At 56.2% G+C, this 18,192-nt stretch overlaps 9 protein-coding genes across 9 annotated transcripts; 3 read left to right on the top strand and 6 right to left on the bottom strand.

Moving 5' to 3' along the window:
- Positions 1-116: 116 nt before the first annotated feature.
- L969DRAFT_72416 (uncharacterized protein) lies at positions 117-1,472 on the top strand. Its single transcript, XM_014713989.1, has 2 exons — positions 117-413; positions 467-1,472. The coding sequence occupies exons 1-2, from the start codon at positions 158-160 to the stop codon at positions 1,408-1,410; spliced, it is 1,200 nt and encodes a 399-aa protein (XP_014569475.1). The 5' UTR covers positions 117-157; the 3' UTR covers positions 1,411-1,472.
- Positions 1,429-4,197, bottom strand: L969DRAFT_22825 (uncharacterized protein). Its single transcript, XM_014713599.1, has 2 exons — positions 3,196-4,197; positions 1,429-3,147 (listed from the first exon to the last, which is right to left on the bottom strand). The coding sequence occupies exons 1-2, from the start codon at positions 4,189-4,191 to the stop codon at positions 1,531-1,533; spliced, it is 2,613 nt and encodes an 870-aa protein (XP_014569085.1). The 5' UTR covers positions 4,192-4,197; the 3' UTR covers positions 1,429-1,530.
- Positions 4,198-4,235: 38 nt separating this feature from the next.
- L969DRAFT_86127 (uncharacterized protein) lies at positions 4,236-5,263 on the top strand. Its single transcript, XM_014713990.1, has 5 exons — positions 4,236-4,300; positions 4,353-4,474; positions 4,532-4,775; positions 4,835-5,001; positions 5,052-5,263. Coding segments are annotated over exons 1-5 (603 nt in total). The 5' UTR covers positions 4,236-4,299; the 3' UTR covers positions 5,121-5,263.
- L969DRAFT_86128 (uncharacterized protein) lies at positions 5,129-6,160 on the bottom strand. Its single transcript, XM_014713991.1, has 4 exons — positions 6,080-6,160; positions 5,742-6,028; positions 5,383-5,678; positions 5,129-5,333 (listed from the first exon to the last, which is right to left on the bottom strand). The coding sequence occupies exons 1-4, from the start codon at positions 6,134-6,136 to the stop codon at positions 5,161-5,163; spliced, it is 813 nt and encodes a 270-aa protein (XP_014569477.1). The 5' UTR covers positions 6,137-6,160; the 3' UTR covers positions 5,129-5,160.
- A 91-nt stretch (positions 6,161-6,251) lies between these two features.
- On the top strand, positions 6,252-7,248 carry L969DRAFT_16242 (uncharacterized protein; the record flags this gene model as incomplete). Its single annotated transcript, XM_014713559.1, has 2 exons — positions 6,252-6,500; positions 6,577-7,248. 2 exons carry the CDS (start codon positions 6,252-6,254, stop codon positions 7,246-7,248), a joined length of 921 nt encoding a protein of 306 aa, XP_014569045.1.
- Positions 7,209-8,744, bottom strand: L969DRAFT_72423 (uncharacterized protein). The gene is made up of 5 exons (XM_014713992.1): positions 8,392-8,744; positions 7,994-8,342; positions 7,710-7,944; positions 7,529-7,658; positions 7,209-7,474 (listed from the first exon to the last, which is right to left on the bottom strand). The coding sequence occupies exons 1-5, from the start codon at positions 8,735-8,737 to the stop codon at positions 7,317-7,319; spliced, it is 1,218 nt and encodes a 405-aa protein (XP_014569478.1). The 5' UTR covers positions 8,738-8,744; the 3' UTR covers positions 7,209-7,316.
- Positions 8,745-8,904: 160 nt separating this feature from the next.
- Positions 8,905-10,909, bottom strand: L969DRAFT_46145 (uncharacterized protein; the record flags this gene model as incomplete). Its single annotated transcript, XM_014713993.1, has 5 exons — positions 8,905-9,307; positions 9,355-9,949; positions 10,002-10,570; positions 10,666-10,718; positions 10,814-10,909. The coding sequence occupies 5 exons, from the start codon at positions 10,907-10,909 to the stop codon at positions 8,905-8,907; spliced, it is 1,716 nt and encodes a 571-aa protein (XP_014569479.1).
- Positions 10,910-10,939: 30 nt separating this feature from the next.
- L969DRAFT_46990 (uncharacterized protein) lies at positions 10,940-16,274 on the bottom strand (the record flags this gene model as incomplete). Its single annotated transcript, XM_014713994.1, has 8 exons — positions 10,940-11,310; positions 11,362-11,749; positions 11,823-11,891; positions 12,049-12,099; positions 12,146-12,627; positions 12,677-15,420; positions 15,469-15,657; positions 15,715-16,274. 8 exons carry the CDS (start codon positions 16,272-16,274, stop codon positions 10,940-10,942), a joined length of 4,854 nt encoding a protein of 1,617 aa, XP_014569480.1.
- Positions 16,275-16,647: 373 nt separating this feature from the next.
- Positions 16,648-18,161, bottom strand: L969DRAFT_59941 (uncharacterized protein). The gene is made up of 4 exons (XM_014713995.1): positions 18,154-18,161; positions 18,015-18,100; positions 17,612-17,807; positions 16,648-17,405 (listed from the first exon to the last, which is right to left on the bottom strand). The coding sequence occupies exons 1-4, from the start codon at positions 18,154-18,156 to the stop codon at positions 16,878-16,880; spliced, it is 813 nt and encodes a 270-aa protein (XP_014569481.1). The 5' UTR covers positions 18,157-18,161; the 3' UTR covers positions 16,648-16,877.
- Between the last annotated feature and the right edge of the window lie 31 nt (positions 18,162-18,192).

Raw genomic sequence — 18,192 nt, forward strand, 5'->3', positions numbered from 1 at the left:
CGGCATGCCGCCTGTTGTATCTAGCCATAACAGACTTTTCAGACTGTGAAGTGTGGCAACCTCGGCGCCTCGCGACACGATCGGCCGAAAAGCAAAATGCAAAAAGCGCGAGTCACGCACATTCACACGAGCGAAAAGTCGAGCAGTCAGTGAGGCAATGTCCACTTCGAGGCAGGCGGCACAGCGTTTGCTCAGACAGGCGATCTCCGCAGAGGCAAAGACTCGTACCTCTGTCGGTGTCTTGCACGCCAATGCTTGTCGGCCGAATTTGCCGGGGTCAGAGCCGGTAGCAAGCTCGAGTCATAGCCAGACGAGGCGCTACAGCTTGCTCGCCAAGCCGGCCGGTAGCGACAGCACACATCGAGCAGCATGCACGTGCGCGGAGCAGAAGCGTTTCAGCAGTCGACCGGCAGGTACGCCAGATGATGACTCATGCTCACACGAGCTGACATGAGGGCAACGACAGAGGCACCACCGAGTCATAGCGCGCCCACAAAGCGCAAAGTGACTCTTCTCGATATCGCCAAAGCCAAAGAACGCGAAGAGCCCATCACAGTCATCACAGCGCACGATTATGCCTCTGCGAGCTGGGCAGAGCGCTCACAGGCCGTCGACATCACGCTCGTCGGCGACTCGCTCGCCATGGTCGCCTGTGGCTATCAATCGACGACGGAGATCACTCTCGACGAGTTCTTGTACCATTGTCGCGCCGTCGCACGAGGTACAAAGTCGAGCCTGCTCGTTGCGGATATGCCATTTGGCACCTATCACGAGTCAGACGACATAGCCGTCAAGAATGCGGTCAGAATCATACAAGAAGGTCATATGGATGCTGTTAAGATCGAAGGCGGCGCAGAAGTAGCAGATCTCGTTCGAAGATTGACAAACTATGGCATCCCCGTCATGTGTCATATCGGTTTGACACCACAACGTCAGTCCGCCCTGGGAGGCTATCGCGTGCAGGGCAAGACTTCGCAATCGGCGATGAAGATATACACAGACGCGAAACGCTTAGAATGGGCCGGCGCCTTTGCAGTCGTTCTCGAAGCCATCCCATCGCAGCTTGCTAGCTATGTGACGCAGAAGCTAGACGCGATGGCAACGATTGGCATAGGTGCTGGCTCTGGCTGTTCCGGTCAGGTTCTCGTCCAGCTGGACATGCTGGGCGGCTTTGACCGCTTCGTACCACGCTTTGCGAAGCAGTATCTCAATGTCGCAGAGCTCGCCTCTTCGGCCATCAAGACTTACAGCCAAGAGATCAAGACGCGAAAGTTTCCAATCGAAGGTACCCATACCTATCCGATGAAGCTCTCGGAGTGGGAAGAATTCCTTGATCATGCCATTAGCTTTGACGAGGAGCTCGAAGCAATGGACGAGAAGATCAAAGAGCAAGCCTCAAAGATGGTATGAGCGAGCACAACCGTATAGAACCTGCGTGCATATGCATACTGGGACAACACGATCCAAAATATACTACCTTGCTGAGACGTCCGGTTCCTTGAAGTAATTCGCTTGAGCTCGCGAAACACCTTACCGCTTGCGCTTAAGCATGCTCTCGACCATACTCGCACCGCCGACGGCGAATTCCCCAATTTGCCCGGCTTTTGCTGCATGCATTCGACCGCCATCGAGCGCACGGCCTGAGCGGGGTATCATCGGTTTGCCAGATTTGCCCATCTCAGGCTCATCGTCGCTTGCGTCTGCCTTTGCTCGTTTAGTCTTCATTTCTTGCTGAGCTCTTCCGACAGCTCCTCCAAGACCGGCAGGTGCATCTCGCAAACCAAACGCCTTTGCGAGATGACCAAGATGAAGATTCTTGACGTGGAAGAAGGCTTTCTCTTCCGAAGGATGTGTAGCGTATGCTCGGACGTGCGACGTGAAAGCCTTGCGGGCCGCTGCGCCGTATTCTGGCTTGCTCTCGACCCAGCGCTCGTAGTTCATTTGTACGTCGGTCGCACGAGTCTCGTAGTCTTCGCCTCCAAAGCCCTTCGAGAGAATCTCATTTGCCGCAACTTCGCGCATGTCCGACAGAGCTTTTGGCGCGTCGCTGACCGAATTGCTTTTCATCTTGTTCTGCACCCAGTCGACCCAGCCAGCTTCAGTCGGCAACACAAAGGCCCAAGCTTCGCCGACGTTACCAGCGCGAGCAGTTCGTCCAACACGGTGAATATACTCGGTCGCGCCCCCTTCGGTCGGTAAGTCGTATTGTATGACGTTGCTGACAAAAGGCACATCAAGACCTCGCGCAGCCAGACTTGTGCAAAGCAAGATACCGCTATCGCTCTCGCTGAAAGCTTTGAGAGATCCCAAGCGTGTAGCAAGCTCGAGATTGCCATGCAAGCGGAAGATGGGCACCTTGCCCAGTAACTGCGACTGCACGGACAGCGATTCTGGCTTTGGCTTGCCTGCCTCTTGTTCGACGGAGCGCTCCATTGACAGACCACCGAGTGCTGTCCAGTGATAGTTGACCGCGTCTGTGCATGTCATGAAAACGAGGACCTTTTTACCGCGATCGTTTGTCTTGCGGAGACCACGGGTGAAGATCTGGCGCAACAACGCAACCAGGCAGACAAAACGTAGCTTGGGTGCCGTCATGATATACGATTGGGTCAGCTGTGAGGGCGGCGCAAAACGGTCGACAGTTGCTCCGTTCTGTTGGGTACCAGGAGGAGCATCACCATCGCCTTTGATAAGAAGTGGATCGCGCAAAGCCATCGTGGCTAGCTTTGCTGCGCCGTCTGCCATCGTCGCAGAGCACAAGATCGTACGACGGGCGGTACTGCTACGACTTTGCCTCTTTGCGCATTCTTCGAGAACTGACGTGATCTGAGGCTCAAAGCCCATGTCCATCAAGCGATCTGCTTCATCCAGAACGAGCCAGCGTAGATGTAAGCGCGCATCGATCTCTTTGACGGGCTGATACATTGGCTTCCTGGGACGATAGCTTCGCGACTGTGGCAGCGTGAAATCTTCCTCAGAGTCTTCATCGTCCGCTGCGCCTTCTGGTCGCACGTACGGTCGATCCTCAATATCGAAGTCGTCCTCTTCTGATGGCTTCTTCGGCTTGCTCTGCTGCTTCGGGCGTTCCGGTTCGCCTGCTAAGCGGAAGGAACGCGTGGTCTGCAAGTGATCAATAAGGCGACCGGGCTGCATTGCAATCAGATTCTGCTAGGCGTAAGCTACGCATGTACGTACCGTGGCGACGAGAAGAGGCACGCCTTTGCGTAGTCTGGCCTTCTCATGTTGCCTGTGCGCGCCGCCGGAAAGCAAGCCAGGAATGAGCCAACGGTGCGAGACCGTCTTGCTGCCTTGATCCGAAGAGCGCTCGGAAGCAAAGCTAAGCAGCTTGGTAGCAACTTCGCAGATCTGATTGGCTAGCTCGCGCGTCGGCACAATGATGATAGCAAGCGTGCCGACGCTTCGATCGAGCGTTTTGCCTTCGGCAGCAAAGGCATTGCTGAGTGCCATGAGATCTTGCAAGATAGGTAGCAAGTAAGCTAGCGTCTTGCCTGAGCCAGTCTGTGCGCGCAATATCGCATCTCTCTGCTCGCTTTGACTCTGTCGCGTGAAGAACGGTACAGCGAGTTGTTGGATCGTGGTCGGCCTCTGCAGGTTCATCTTTTCGCTGGTGAGATGCTTGGAGAGCACACTGGAGATACCGAGGCTCTCGAAAGAGCCGTCAAGCGTGGGGGCATTGCTCGGCGTCAAGACGCTCGGTCTTGGCTGAGTCTGCACAACGGGCTCACGGATCTCTGGCATTGACGAGAAGAGGGAAGAGATGTATTTTTTGCCGGCAGGTGCGGCATGCTTGACCTTCTCGCCGTCTGCTGTTGGTGTAGCTTGATCGAGTAGAGCAGAGAACTCGTCATCAGCCTCGAGCGGAGGACTTTTCCGTCTGCGCTTCTTTGGCGGTTCTTGCGCAGACTTGATACCCTGGGGCACCTCTTTCGCTGGCTGGGCTAGTTGCGTGTGAGTCTCAGGCAAGACTTGAAGGGATTGAGGCGCTGGTCTGGGCTGCGTGGACGGCTGTGCAGCTCTGTCACCTTCCGTGCGTTGAGCGACTTTCTTGGCGTTATACTTTAGCTTTTGCTTTGCTTTGACCCGGCCCGTCCACTTTCCGCCTTTGATCTTGGCATATGCCGGTGCTGGAGCCTCGCCCGCTGCAAAATTGAGCAGCAGCTCGTCTGCCATTCTCTGGATGCATCACGCTACTTTTTCTGTCGAAGTCAATTCAGCTGAACTATTCATCTGATCATCAAAGCCACTCGCGAGCAAATCTTGGGTTAGCCTGCTGCCAAAAGTGAGTGGCCTGCTCGATGTGAGCTGGCCTGCGCTGACGTGTGTGCGCACAGTGGGTGCTTACAAGTACGTGCAAGAGATCCAGCGGAAGAAGCAGTCGGATCTCGTTCGCTTCTTGCTGCGAGTCCGCTGCTGGCTCTACCGACAGCTCAATGTCATCCACCGTACCAGCCGAGTCAGTCAACCGGTGTCCCATTGCGTCGGGCCAGTGACTGAGATAGATGACCTGTAGCCTTCGAGACCGGACAAGGCACGCAGACTGGGTTACAAGGCAAAGCAGGGATACGTCGTCTACCGTGTTCGAGTCCGCCGAGGCAACAGGAAGCGTCAGGCTCACAAGGGTGCCACATACGGCAAGCCTACCAACCAGGGTATCCACCTGAAGTACCAGCGCTCGCTTCGTTCGACTGCAGAAGAGCGTGTTGCTCGCCGTTGCGGCAATCTGCGTGTCCTCAACTCCTACTGGGTCAACCAAGGTCGGTCGCATGGAACGATACAGAAGGGAATGCGCCGATGACTGACGTTCGATCTTCAGACGGAGTGTACAAGTACTACGAAGTCATCCTCGTCGACCCCTCGCACAAGGCCATCCGCAAGGATCCTCGCATCAACTGGATCGTCAACCCAGTCCACAAGCGTCGCGAGTCTCGCGGACTCACTGCTGCCGGCAAGAAGAACCGCGGTCTCGGCAAGGGTCATCGCGTAAGTTTCCTGCTCGCTCCTGTCCGCCAGCGCTCATGCCTCCTGCCCAGCACAACCACAACCCGGCCAAGGCGACCTGGCGCAAGCACAACACGCTCTCTCTCCGTCGCTACCGTTAGAGAAGCTGCTCATGTTGTCGCACGAGGCTTCATTTTGCTGCTACAACAACAGGGCAGTGCCGCCTTTGGGTTTGAACTTGCGTGCGACTCTGTCTGCCGAGCGATACGCAAATTGGTTGCCATAGATCTCGAATGTGAGCTCCTGGGCTGGCTGATCAGGCTGCTGTTGAAGCGGTAGAGCGAAGGTGAAGATGGACCGTCGTTTGGGAATGACTGCAAACTAGCGTGAGCTTGTCGAGCGTTGGCTCGAGAGCAAGCTCACTCTTGACGACATCGTTACGAGTGACGATGCGAAAAGTGCTTGCTGTCTCTTGGATGACGAGGCCCTTGAGACCGATGAGATCTACATTCTTTGCGTCTTTGACGACGAGAAAGCAGCCCATGTAGTCTGCCTTGAGTAGCTTGCTCTGTACGCCCAGCGCGAGACCGTCATGGTAGGCTGGTTTTGGCGATTCCGTCTGTAGGCCTGAAGGATCTGGAGGGCCAGCGAGGGCGATATTGAGGAGCTGGGCCATGTAATCGAGCCATAGCTGATGCAAAGGCTCGAGGGATGCATAGCTGTCATCACAAGCCTCAACGGTGAGCACGAGGCCATGTCACTCCACGTCGACCCAGGCTGACCTCATGCGATCTTTTCCCGCTCCTCTTCCGACGAGGATGCGCTGGCCTCTGAGCGCACTACGCCGCTTCTTCTCCTTCTCCTGATCCCTCACGAGCTCTTTCTCCTTTCGCCGCGCGCTCTTTCGCCCTGGGTTCTCGAGCTGGACATGCTTGCCTGCTATGCGCTGAGCGTACGCAGCATCGCCCAGCCTGGAGGACAGGTTCGAAGTGGACGGTGTCGCTCTGTCCTGCGCTCGTTGCTTGCCTTGCTGTTTGGCCGAAAGCGTGTCCGTCCGAACGGCGCCGTACTTACCTTGGCCCGATGAGCTCACATGCAGACTGATCAAGGACGAACGCACTTTTGACTGCTGAAGCGGCTTGTAGATGGCGCCAGACGTCGATGCATCGTCGGTCATGCCTCACAAACCAAGCGAGCAGCAAGAGGCAAATCGCCACAGTCGCGCAGAGTCGATCACCTCCTGCCTTCACACAGTCGAGCGGGCCGTCGCAGGTCGTGCGAGCAAGCAGACGATGAGCTTGCTCGCCAGTGCGAGCTTGTACAGAGCCTCGGCCGGTCAGATCGGCATACGCTGGACCGTACACTTCTCGCCTGCCGCCCCCGATGAGCTAGCCCGATCGAGAGCGACTGCAGCACGCAAGGCGCAACGACAGAGCAGGCAGTTTGGCTTCAGGGCCGGCCCGGTCTGTCGAGATCATTATCAGACACTTGGCATTCCCCGGAGTGCGTCGAAGAGTCAGATCAAAGCACAGTTCTACAAGGTACGCCCTCTCCGGCTTGGGTCGACGACTCGTCCTGCTGCTGGCATGAGACTGACGCCTGCCGGGACGGTGGCAGCTTGCCAAGGCTGCCCATCCGGACACAGGAGCCCAATCGAGCGCAGATCGGTTCAAGAACATCTCTGCAGCTTACGCCATCCTTGGCGATAATGCAGCTCGGAGCAAGTACGATCAGACCCTGGACTCACCCGGCGCACATACCCGCCAGGGAAGCAGCTATGCGCCCGGCACGTCCTCCGACTGGCAAGCGCACGATCCTTCTGCAAACATGGCCAGACGAGCCAGGGCGAACTATGCCTGGCAGCACCCTTCGAGGCAGAGGAACCAGGCGGGCGAGTCAAGCTACACGCGACGGGATCCCTTTGCGAGCAACCCGGGTGCATTCAACGATGCAGCATCACATCAGGCCCACTGGGCTCGCATGGCAGCCCAAGAAGCTCGTCGACAAGCTGCTGCAGACCATCATGCTACCATGGGCGGCAGACAGCGCGCACAACGGCACTATGGCATGAGCCACGAGAAAGCCGAGGAAGAGCAGCGCTTGCTCAATGACTCCGGTCTCTGGCGGTACCTCCAGGTCGTCGCTATCTTCGTCATCGTCGGCTTTGCAGGTTCTGGCTTCAAGGTGGCCAGCTCGGATGCTGTGGACGGCTGGCAGCCTGTGCGAGAAACGCGACGGCGTGCTTGCCCGTCCGGGGTAGATCGACCGCAGACTGTAGACTCAGACTAGAGCTAGCCAAACTTCTTGTAGCTGCATGCACGTCATCCGTCTCGTGTCGGGCAAGTGCAGAAATGAGCTTACCAGCCAAGGCCAACGAGCGCGATCGAATAGCCCGCCCATTGCACTGCCGAGACATGACCGGATAGGAAGACGCCAGACAGGATGACCAGTCCGATGTCCTTGATGACTTTGCTCAGCGATAGTGTGAGACTGGATAGATTGATAAGATAATTGCCTGCAGCCGGGTACGGTCAGCCTTCGCGAGGATGCTATGGGAATGACCACCTACTCGTGAGATTGAGACAGAATGTCAGTGCCGAGTTGGTCAGGATGATGAAAGGACCCAGATTGCTCAGACTGTGGAAAGGCGCCGTGCCTTCGACAGGCAGTATCATCGCGCCCAGCGCGAGCAAACAGATCTGATTTCGCTTCAGCCCGGTTCACTGCTTCGCCACTTCCGAAGAACTCACCGGCGAAAAGGCATGCAGCGACTCGAGCGGGGTGAGTCCCTTGCCCTGCAGCAAGATCTGAATAAGGGCTAGCTTGGTGCTCTCGATCCAGACTGCAGAAATCTGCATGACGAATCCGAGGGTGTTCCATTGGGCTTCGCCGTAGCTTGCGATGCCGACGCCTGTGCTGATCAGCGCAATGATGCCCATCGTCAGTAGATCGGCGCGTCTGAGGCCGAGTAGGATCGACATTGTCCTGTTTTGCATGTCAGGCAGATACAAGCTGGACCGCGTCAACGACATACAGAACTGCAACGGGTCCGAAGCTCTTGAGGATCTGTATCATGCCAACGCTGAGCAGCATATAGACTGCGTTTGATAGATAGAGTGACAGTGCGGTCAGAACGCCAATGGGGACGACAGTGCGATAGTAAGTCGTGTTGATGAGCGAGACGGTGACGCGCTTGAGACTGGCAAGGCTGCTCTCTGCGCTCTGGTCCTCTGCTTCGGCTTCCGATAGTGGTACAGGTAGGTGATCTTCTGCTACGTCTGAGTGCGGTACAATGATGCGCGTTGCGATGGTCTGAAAGAGCGTGTGCATGGCCGTCAGAAAGATGGGGTAAGGAAAATCGAGATCACGAAGTATGTAACGATCTGGCTCCCAAATGAGCGTGGATGGCGCGAGGATGATCTGGGAGCCTACTGTAGACGATGACCCCGCTAGAGAGGCTGATCCATATGATGATCAAGAGCCAGGCCGGCAAAGGATTCGGTCGCGCCTTGCTGTGTTGTTCGAGAGGCAGTGCTGCCGATGCCGCTGCCCTGTGCTTCGAGTCTCGTCTATAGGTAGGCGATACTTCTGTCGGAGTCTCTAGTTCTTGCCCGTACAGCTTCTCTTCGCTCAGGCCTTCTTCTACTTGTGACAGCGAGTGTGCCGACATCGAGGAATCGCTGCGGTCCATGGCCGATAGGGTGCCATCTGACTGCAGCATCGTGCCGCCAGGACCGCTCGAGGGCGCTCGCACGATGACCTGTGGGATCGACTGCATGGCCGCCTCAAAACTCAGCCCGGGAGTGTCGACGGGACTGCCACGGTAACGCGACGAAGAACCGCCACGTCATTATCGATGCATTATCATGGACATGCATGGCGAATCGAGAATGCGACACTCATTTCAGGAGCATTGACAGTCGCGCTTCTACAATCGACAGGCAGCTAAGAGCCGGATGTTGGTGCAACCTGAGGGATCTTGCCCTGCTTGAGCTCCTTGCCGAACACGTGATGTAGCGAAGGAGCGTCCTCGCTCTGAGTCATGTGGTAATGCGCGTCGTGCAGAAGCTGTTCCATCGCATCGAGTGCCATCTCGAGCTGCTTGAGCGGTGGGCCGTACGATATCCTCACAAAGTGATGGCAAGGCGAATCGGCCAACCTGCGTCTGTTCGATGGGTTGATGTCGAAGAACACGCCCGGCACGACGATCGCCTTGCGTTTGAGACACTCCTCAAAGAAGACGAGGCCAGAATCGAGAGGTGCTGGCAGATTTTTGAGGTTGAGCCAGATGTAAAACGTCGCCACTGGCGGATGCGTCACGCCTAGTCCCATGTCATGCAGGCGCTTCCTGTCGAAGGATGTCAGCTCTGGGAGCGCTAGAATCACGGAACTGACAAGACATAGTCACGCTTCGCTTTGAAGTGACGCTGAAGGGCAATGCAGTCTTGCTGGACGCGCGAAGGCTCGAGCAGAGGCAGGGCTGCTGCCATGATGATACCGCTCGTTCCACCGTCCAGGTAAGAGCCGCAGTGACCGAGAGCGCTGATGAGCTCCTTCGAGCCAACGATCCAGCAACACCGCCAAGAAGGGTACCGCCACGACTTTGTGAGGCCGTTGACGATGATGATGTTGGTAGAGTCGACATCGTCGATGTAGCGAGCAGCAGAACAGCTGTAGCCTTCTTCTTTCGTATACATGTAATGGCTGTACATTTCGTCGAGTATGAGCGTCACATCATCTTCCTCTGACATGGAGACGAGCTCTTGCAGATCCTCGTCGTCCACGACTTGACCGGTCGGATTGCGAGGGTTGCTGAGCATGGCGACCGTCGCGCCAACTTCGCGCATCTGCTCGCGCAGCTTTGACGGATTGAGCTTGTAGGCGTCCTCTTCCCTGAGACTCGTCGCGACTGGGATGAGCTTTTTGAAGACGGACAAGAGATCTGAATAAGCAGAATATTCGGGCGTGCTGTATACGCAATAGATGTCGCCTGTACGGCGGTCCATCAATGAGAGTTGATGCACACAGACTGCTCGACATACCTATGATGCTCGACAGTCGCGTCAAGCCCGCGCGACCACCAGGCACAATAGCGACATTGGCAGCTGTGAACTGCGAGCTTTTGCCTTGCCTGTACTGCACATTGTAAAGGTTCGCTACCGCCTCGCGTAAAGCGGTCGAGCCTGTCGTGGGTGCATACTCGTGCACCTCATCTCCGAATGGTCTGAGATCAATCTGATCAATCCGTCCGGGATCGCCCTCGAGGGGCCCGGTCTCGGGAGCGCCTTGACCAGCATTGCACCAAGTCTTATCGCTCGGACTGAATCCGTTGGCGGTGGCTCTTTCTGTGACGTACAAGACGCCAGTGCTTGGCACGCCGAGTATGCCGGGCATCCCATGATCTGCCGGCTTGCCTGAGTTCTTGTGGGCGTCTCTGAAGATTCTATGGGCCTCTTGCGATGTCTCGTCGTCTGCCTTGTCAGCTTTTGCGATCACAGATGCCCGACGGCCCTTCTCGCTCATCAAGAACTCTGCAGGCTTAGGGATGCGCTGGTGCGAGTCCGGGTGGGCATTGTCGTGGGTCGACATCTCGTCGAGTGCTGCAAAGAGGCTGCAACGTGCAGCAGTAGATTGATAATTCGCGTAGAATGCTCGGAGGCGAGTGCTATTTTTGGCATCCCCCGTCATTCCACCACACACACACACACAAGTGCCTGCTCAGCCATGACAAGAGCCGAGTGTGCATTGCAGCTTGAGGTCTAGCAGAGCGGACAGGAGCGCACAATCCTTAACTGTGCGCACATGCCCGTGACATCCGTCCGCAAAATGCAGTGCGAGGTCATGGCCGTGCGACAAGGGGTTCAGCAGGCTTGACGCTTTGCCAACCTGTGACGCCCGTCAGGAGAACGCTGGCCCATGAAGAGTGCAGCGATCTGAGACGAGCTAGCATCAGTCCTGCAGGTCTGCGAGCATTGCTGTGCTAGTCGTCCATATCAGGGTTGAGATCCAAGTCGAACGTAAAGTCTTCGTCCGCTTGGGTGGGTTCCTGTCTTGCCGGCAGAGCCGTGCGCGGTGGTAGAGCTTCCCTCTCAATCTTCAGATCGATCATCTGTCCCTGTTGCATATCCGCCTGATCGGGCGCTTCTGCACTTGCCTGAGTCTGTGCAGCTGCCAATTGGGATTGCCTGAGCATTTGCTCGGTCGGCCATGGAAGTATAGATCCTCGCGGTGCTTCGCGAGCGGACAGGACAGCTTGTGCGGACTGGTCAGTCGTTGACGAACGGGGCGCAGATGAGGTATACGGTGCCAGGCGACGCGCCAGAGTGAGGATCTCCTCTGTTGTCAGATGCTCTGCATTCATGATGAGCCTGACCGAGCGCAACCGTTCAAGATCAGGCCTACCTGATGTCTTTGCCTGAGACACTGTCGTCCGACTCGCTTGAGCTGAGCGGATAGACCGCCGTAAGCTTGAGAGTGTCGTGCGAGCCGACCTGAGATCTGCACGCGCTTGCTCGTCTATGGCATCACGTCTGCGAACTGCTTCCTCGAGCTGATTGGACAGATCTGCGTGCTCCTGAGCCAGCCAGACCTGCTCGGCGAGCTCCTGGTCGAGTATGGCGAGCCGCGTGAGGATATCGTCGGTGGAGCGTGCAGGCTTCTGTTTGGCGGCTGGCGCTGCAAAGAGAAGTTGACTGAGACTGTGAGCTTCCTGCAGGCTCGACAGAAGCTGCTCCCGTATTGGCAGAGTGGATGTCATTTTGTCATTGCATCGTAAGTCCTTCGCGACACTCTGCGGCAGATCTGCAGACTTCAGCTTCCCACACCGGGCCCGATGCCTCTATCAAACAGGCGTTACCACACACTTCAGCGGAATCTGGATGGCGTGCTACAATCAGCCGCAGCGTAGGCAGGTAGTCTGAAACGAGTGGACTCTACACGCGTGCGACGAGTACTCAATCGTGCCGCAGCTGATCGCAGCTCGGTCGCGCACTCGGATGATGCGGGCACACCGAGTCGACTACATGCATACATAGTGTACATTGATACAGTCTAGCTTTGCTTTGCTGGATGCGACGGCGCGGGCAGAACAGCGGCTGCTAGCGCGTTGAGCGCGTGCTCGTAGTTGTGCGGCGAATGATCCTGTCTGGATGTCAGCAAAGCGTTTGCGGAGCAGGGCCGGACGTACCAGGAACATGCTCCTACCAAAGACTGGTTCTGAGAAGCGTTGAACGGGATCGAGGCATTCGCGCAAAAGCACGCGTGTACCCTCTTGAAAGCTCTTCTGGGCAGACCGTCCGTCGCTACCCTCCATGCTGTTCGATACAAAGACGGTGTGACATTCGATACAGAACACGTCACCTGGCGGCAGGAGCTTGTCGCTGTCGTTGCCCGCCCGCATCGTCTTCATCAGACTCCAGAGCCAGTCATTGAGCTCGGCATCGTCGCTCAGATCTCTTCCGACCAGCGCAGGATCTCTGTATCCCGCCTCGAGAGCTTTGTTGGATCCGCGACCGAGTTGCAGCTCGCGAGGCGTCATATCCACTTGGCGAGCTTCGTCATCGAGTTCGTGAGGCGAAAACCCAGAGCCAGATCCTGCAAACTCGTCTGCGGTAGGATATGTTTGGCCGTTCTTGCGCGCCTCTCGCTTAGCTTTGTATCGACGTTGATCTGTGCCAATGTCAGCGAAACATGTCATGACATCGAGCATCTGACTCACATAGTCCAACGACCCGCCCGACCACTTCCTCTGCCACTTTGCCTTCCTCATACAGCGAAGCAGCAACGTTCTTGAGATCTCTGAGTAGACCAAGCGATAGAGTTGGGACGATATCGAGATTGTGCACGACCGATGAGATCAAGCCTTTGGCATATGCCGCAAGATCGGGCGAGGCGACGCAAGGACAGCCATACGTATAGCAGTGCATTGGCCGTCCTGCTGGCAGTCCAGACGTAATTGCAGTGACGAATGGCGTCCCTAGAGTTGGATGAATAATCTTCTTGCCAGTCTTCAGGTGCGACTCGGCTGCCTGCGCTGTGAAGCGACTGGTAGGTGTGCCCCACAGCAGCGAAAGCAATGCGGCCACGCCTCCGCCCAAGCTGTGGCCACACAGTACCAAACCGTACGTGGGATGTTCCGCAAGTCCCTTGCGCAGGACTTCATGAATGATGCTCCCCTGATTCGCAAGCCGTGAGGCTGATTGGTACATGCCCTTGTGTGCAAAGTAGTGGGCGCCTTCCTCGCCCTCGGGCATCGTGACATCGATATAGTCAGCCGTCAGATCAGTCAAGATGTCACTGAGTCCAAGTGTGCCCCGACAAGTGAGCACGATTGCCTTGGCTTGATGATCGACGGTCACATAGTGCACCAGGGGGGCGTTCTCTGATGTGTCGAATGATGTTCCAGTGGTGAATGAAGAGAGTAAAATGTCATCGAGCGCCACTTCGACATGATTAGAAAAAGCGTAGTGATTCGCGTGATGGGATGCTGTTGATGGAAAGTTGAAACTGGTCGAGCCAATGCCAAAGATGCGCATAAAGTGTTGCCCGTACGCAGCTGAGGAATATCGTCCGAACCGTCGCAGGTTTGCCACCAGATGCGCATGTGGGAAGTTGGTCGGCTTGGGTTGTTGATCTGTAGCGTGCGATGTGCGAGTCTCAACATGAGAATGCGTGGTGTGAATGGACTGGGATGAGCCCGTGCTTCGTGCGGTCAATCTTGGCGTTGATGGTTCCGACAAGGCTTGTCGAGTATCTGCTTTGCGCGATGCGGGTAAGCGCAGGCCCGCCGCGAGGCCACCGTCACCCCTAGCCTTCTCGCTAGGAAATGGCTTCTTGCCGAAAGCAGGAACTTCGAGTGCTGATGAATGTATAGTAGCGACAGCCGGTGCGGTCCCTTCCGTACGTGGCGCTGTGTCAGGCTTCTGCCTTCGTCGACTCGAAGAACGCTTGCGAGTCGGCGAGACATTGAGCGATGTCTTGGCTGCATTGAATGCTTTCTGACTGGTGCTTGCGATGCGACCTGCTAGCGCCTTTTGACGAGGTGGACTGTTATCGTCGGCCTCATTAGTAGTGAGCTCGCGAATCTTGTCTGATTTGATACGGCTACCCTTGACAGGCGAAGCGGGCCTACTGGACTCTGGAGAAGTGAGATTGCTATTGCGGAAGGTACGCTTGCGTTGATGCAATTTGTTAGTGATGCTTTTGAGAACAATTTGAAGCTTCTTGCCGCTCTCTTCAGGATCGTCGACTGCTTCTTGGCGACACAGCATGGCGATGCTCGGACTGGGCTGCAAGCTACCGCCGAGACGATGACTGGCTTTGGAACGTAGCACAGAGACGTTGGGACTGTCTACGATCGACTGCATCTCCGTCCATTCTTCTCTGATATAGTCTTCGGTATCTTGTTCGGTATGTACTGCGTCGTCGCTGGTGCGACGAGCTTGCAGAGTCCCCCGCATATCTATGTTCCGACTGCTGAGGTGATTCAAGTCTGGGAGGCAGCCAGTACGCGGCAATCTGGACCGAGACGAAGGGGCGCCGTCTGTGCTCCCCAGAGGGACATGAGATCGAATTGTTGTAGTCGTCTGCGTCATGGTGGTCGTCTCAATCTCAAAGAGAGCATCAAAACGCGTCGATCGAACCAGCTTGACCTCTTCGCCATCGTCGCCATGCCGGCGTGAGACGAGCTCTAGACCATCAGGTATGGACTTGCCACGAGCTACTTCTGCAAGGGCACGCTTGACCTCGAGCAAGACCTCGCCCTCACCATCGTCGTCGGATCCGATGAGCTCTTCGAGGCCATGCATGATCTCCTCGTCATCTTCTGCGTCAATATCGACGATAGAGAGTGTCGAGCCTAATTGCGGCAATCGGCGCAACGTAGATGACCGCTCCAGACTCCTGCGCGAGCTGTATGACGTTGAGGGAGATACGATCTCGCTAGGTGCAGACTCGTCTTCCCATCTCCGATTTTGCTCATAGACCGACCGAATGTCGGTAAGTAGAATCTGGTCATCAGCAGAAGCCATTGTGCTTGCGCGATGGCTCCTCGTTGTGCCGTGATGACTTTTGAACGTGGACAAGGGTTCTAGGCGCGGACTTGTCCCCCGAACCGACGGAATGCGTTTATGCGGCGTGATGGGGGGCCATTGACTCGATATACTCTTCGAGATCGTATCTGCCTGTGTTGAACTGGCCTGCGCACCATTCACTGAGGTCGCGCTGCCCGTCAGGATATTCGAGCTGGCAGATTCGAGCACGACGGTGCAGTCGTACAGCATCTTCATCTTCATGCTTTCGACTGTCCGCTGGCGTGTAGCGGTTTGTAAGCAGGCGAAGGCCGTCAATGCCTTTGTCAGTGCTGCGACTGACGCAAGCACGCCCGCTTTTGCAGGCGAGAAGCGAGGATCTTGCGTCATCTCGCGTCTGACAAGTGTAATGATAGATGCCAGTGCGCGTGATCTGTGAACCAAAGTCAGCGTGATGTGAGATGATGCGCAGTGAGCTCACGTCTCTGTTGATCCGAAGATGCCGTCAATCATGCGTACTGACTCTTCGGCGGCCGAGAAGCCCGTCTTAAGACCCGTTGCGGTAAGATAGAAGCCCGACATAGCGAAAAGCTCCGCGAGCGTGAAGGAATGGTGAACAAAGTAGATGCCAAGGTTAGTCCATTTATCCAGCACGTTGAGGAATCCCTCCCTGGGTGGCGAACGCGATGCTCAGCATGTGACCACGCTAATACGGCAGGTTGCTCACGAAGGAACGTTGTCGCCGCCGTCCCAGCTTAGGCCCTCTTGCATGAAGTGTAGAGCCCGGGCACTACTGACGGCAGCGATGAGCGCTCTTCGGGTGACGCCCAGCCCTGTTGATGTCGTGCATCTTGCGCCTTCAAGCAGGGCTTCGAGCAAAAGCGCTGAAGCTCTGAGCGAGATCCTCGACGCGAGTGAGAGTGACGAGATGAGTTGAGCCAGGTTGGCAGGCAGCAACGTCGCATGCGCTAACGAATCGGAGAGCTCCTGCCTCGTCATTCGTTCCACAAGGTTGTTACGCAAGTCGACGTCGCTTTTGCTGAGCACTTCATCATCGACTGAAGCTCGTGGCGACAAGACGACAGACTTCTCCTGCTGGATCTCTGATCTGCTGTCCCTTTGAGACTCGGTGAAGCTGGGCAAGGATGCAGCAGATCTGTTGGCAGCACACTGAGCAGACTCGTGAACCGTCTCGCTGCTTGCTGTGCTTTTGGTAGACGAGCCCGAGCTTCGAGTGCCCAGAGCTGCAGCTGCGGCGGCAGCCACGAGTCCTCTGACGACGTTCATGGCGAGCTGTAGCCCGTTTCACGATCACTGGCGGCAGTATTGACAGACAATCTGAAGGCCAGTAGTGCGGATGACCTTTGCAGCAGCCATCAAAGGCGCGCGCAGCTCGAAGCAGGCAATCGCGAGCGCCTGCTCGAGGCTCCGGCAAAGGGTGTATATGGCTGCGCTCGCAAAGTCTACGTCGATATCTCGAGGATCTTTGAGCCGAGCTCAGAACAATTGTCGCCGCCGGCCAGCTGAACTGAGTTAATCAGGAGCGACGCGCTCGTGTCGATCTCTGCTTTCACGCATTCAAACAAATTCCGATTGGGAATGAAATCGGGGAGCAGCCGAAGAGCGATCTCAGCCGGCTCGACTAGCTTTCGACGCTTCGGCGTGTCATGAATGTTTGGCATTGGTGAACAACAGACAAAGACTTCGTGTGTACATGAGAGGAGGGCAGATGCGCAGATCGCATACCGCGAGTGCGATACTGCTCAATTGTCACTGAACAGCCGCGACAAGCAATGTTGCATGCTGTCCGACGGTCGGGCGACAGATTGCAACGCGTCGATCGGTGCCGCGATTGATTGGTCGACAGACAGTGAGTGGCATGTGTGTGACTTAGCCATCCATCTGCACGTCTTCCGAATCGGCCTTGTCCTGACTTGCAGCGTTGGCAGTTGAGCGTGCATTGGCCTGTACGTTATCGCCAAGCAGAGCGCGCAATTCGAGCTTGGGAAAGTCCGCACGGTTGGAGAGCATCTCCTCACCCCAGGCCATCATCTTGACCAGATGGGGTAGCTTCGGCGTCGGTCCATGAGATTGAGAGACGAGAATGGCCGCATTGACTTCGCCCGCTGTTCTTTGTCGCTGAGCGGGCAAGAGCAGCGATGAGATCTGCGCGGGTACGCCTTCTGATCTGAGCTTGTCCAGAAACGCATCGACGTCCGGAACGGCTTGAGGTAGATCGAAAGCGAGAAGAGCCATTGTTTTTTCGAGTTCGGCGAGAAACTCGGGATGCTCCTCTCCCCGAGGGGCGAGTTCGTCTTGGGCGAATTGTAGTGCGCTGGCGACTTGACCTTGCCTTATGAGCTCGATCAACCGTTGTTGCTGAAGGTGGAAGAAGAGCTCTGGGTTGGTGTCGAGGATCTGAGTAAGCGTCAGCCACAATGTCCCTGTGGCGCGCATTGACGCGCAGGAAAGAAAAGGGAGAGGGCGATCATATTGAAGACTGAAGTATGTTGTTGATTGTTCTCATCTCGAGACCTTTGTCAGGACTTATGAGTGGTGCATGAAACGATATAATCCTTTCGCGGGTGCAGAACAGTAGGAGTCAGGGGTAATCTGTGGCTTACCTCGGGATTCATGTCGTTGACCTTCTGTAAGGCTTCCTCGATGTCGCCACGCTGGATAGCTTGGCGGATGTGCAGTCGCTCTGCGATGGAGTCAAAATCGATGCGAGGAGCGATGCCAGACTCGCGACAGAAAGTCTGAGCGGCATCCTTGTAGCCTTCGACGACGAGGTAGTCCATGACGAGCCTGTTCAGATCACTACACGGGCTCAATGTCAGCGCCCCGATCAGATAGTCTGCCGGAGGAAGATATGCAGGGCAAAGTCAGATTAGAAAGAAATGTTGCGTCTCCTCAAGTCGTCCAGAGGGCGATCAGAGAGATTCCCACTTTCGTACAGAGTTTCATCGTTGGGTGAGGCAGAGTTCGATGGCATTGGGGATTATGTCGCTATTCTTGTGCACTCACTCTGGACTGATCTTGACCTCGCTCAACTGACGGTCCCATGCCTGAGGTGTGAATGTGATCCGCCTTGCTTGGGCAGGCGTAGCCGACTGTGCACCTCGTCAGCCACCGTGCAGTGTAGTCCGATGAGCTACACGCTTACCATCTGGCTAAAGCGTGCCTGAGCGGCTGCCTGATGACG

Source organism: Mixia osmundae (assembly GCF_000708205.1).
Source record: "Mixia osmundae IAM 14324 unplaced genomic scaffold scaffold_3, whole genome shotgun sequence".
Taxonomy (NCBI): domain Eukaryota; kingdom Fungi; phylum Basidiomycota; class Mixiomycetes; order Mixiales; family Mixiaceae; genus Mixia; species Mixia osmundae.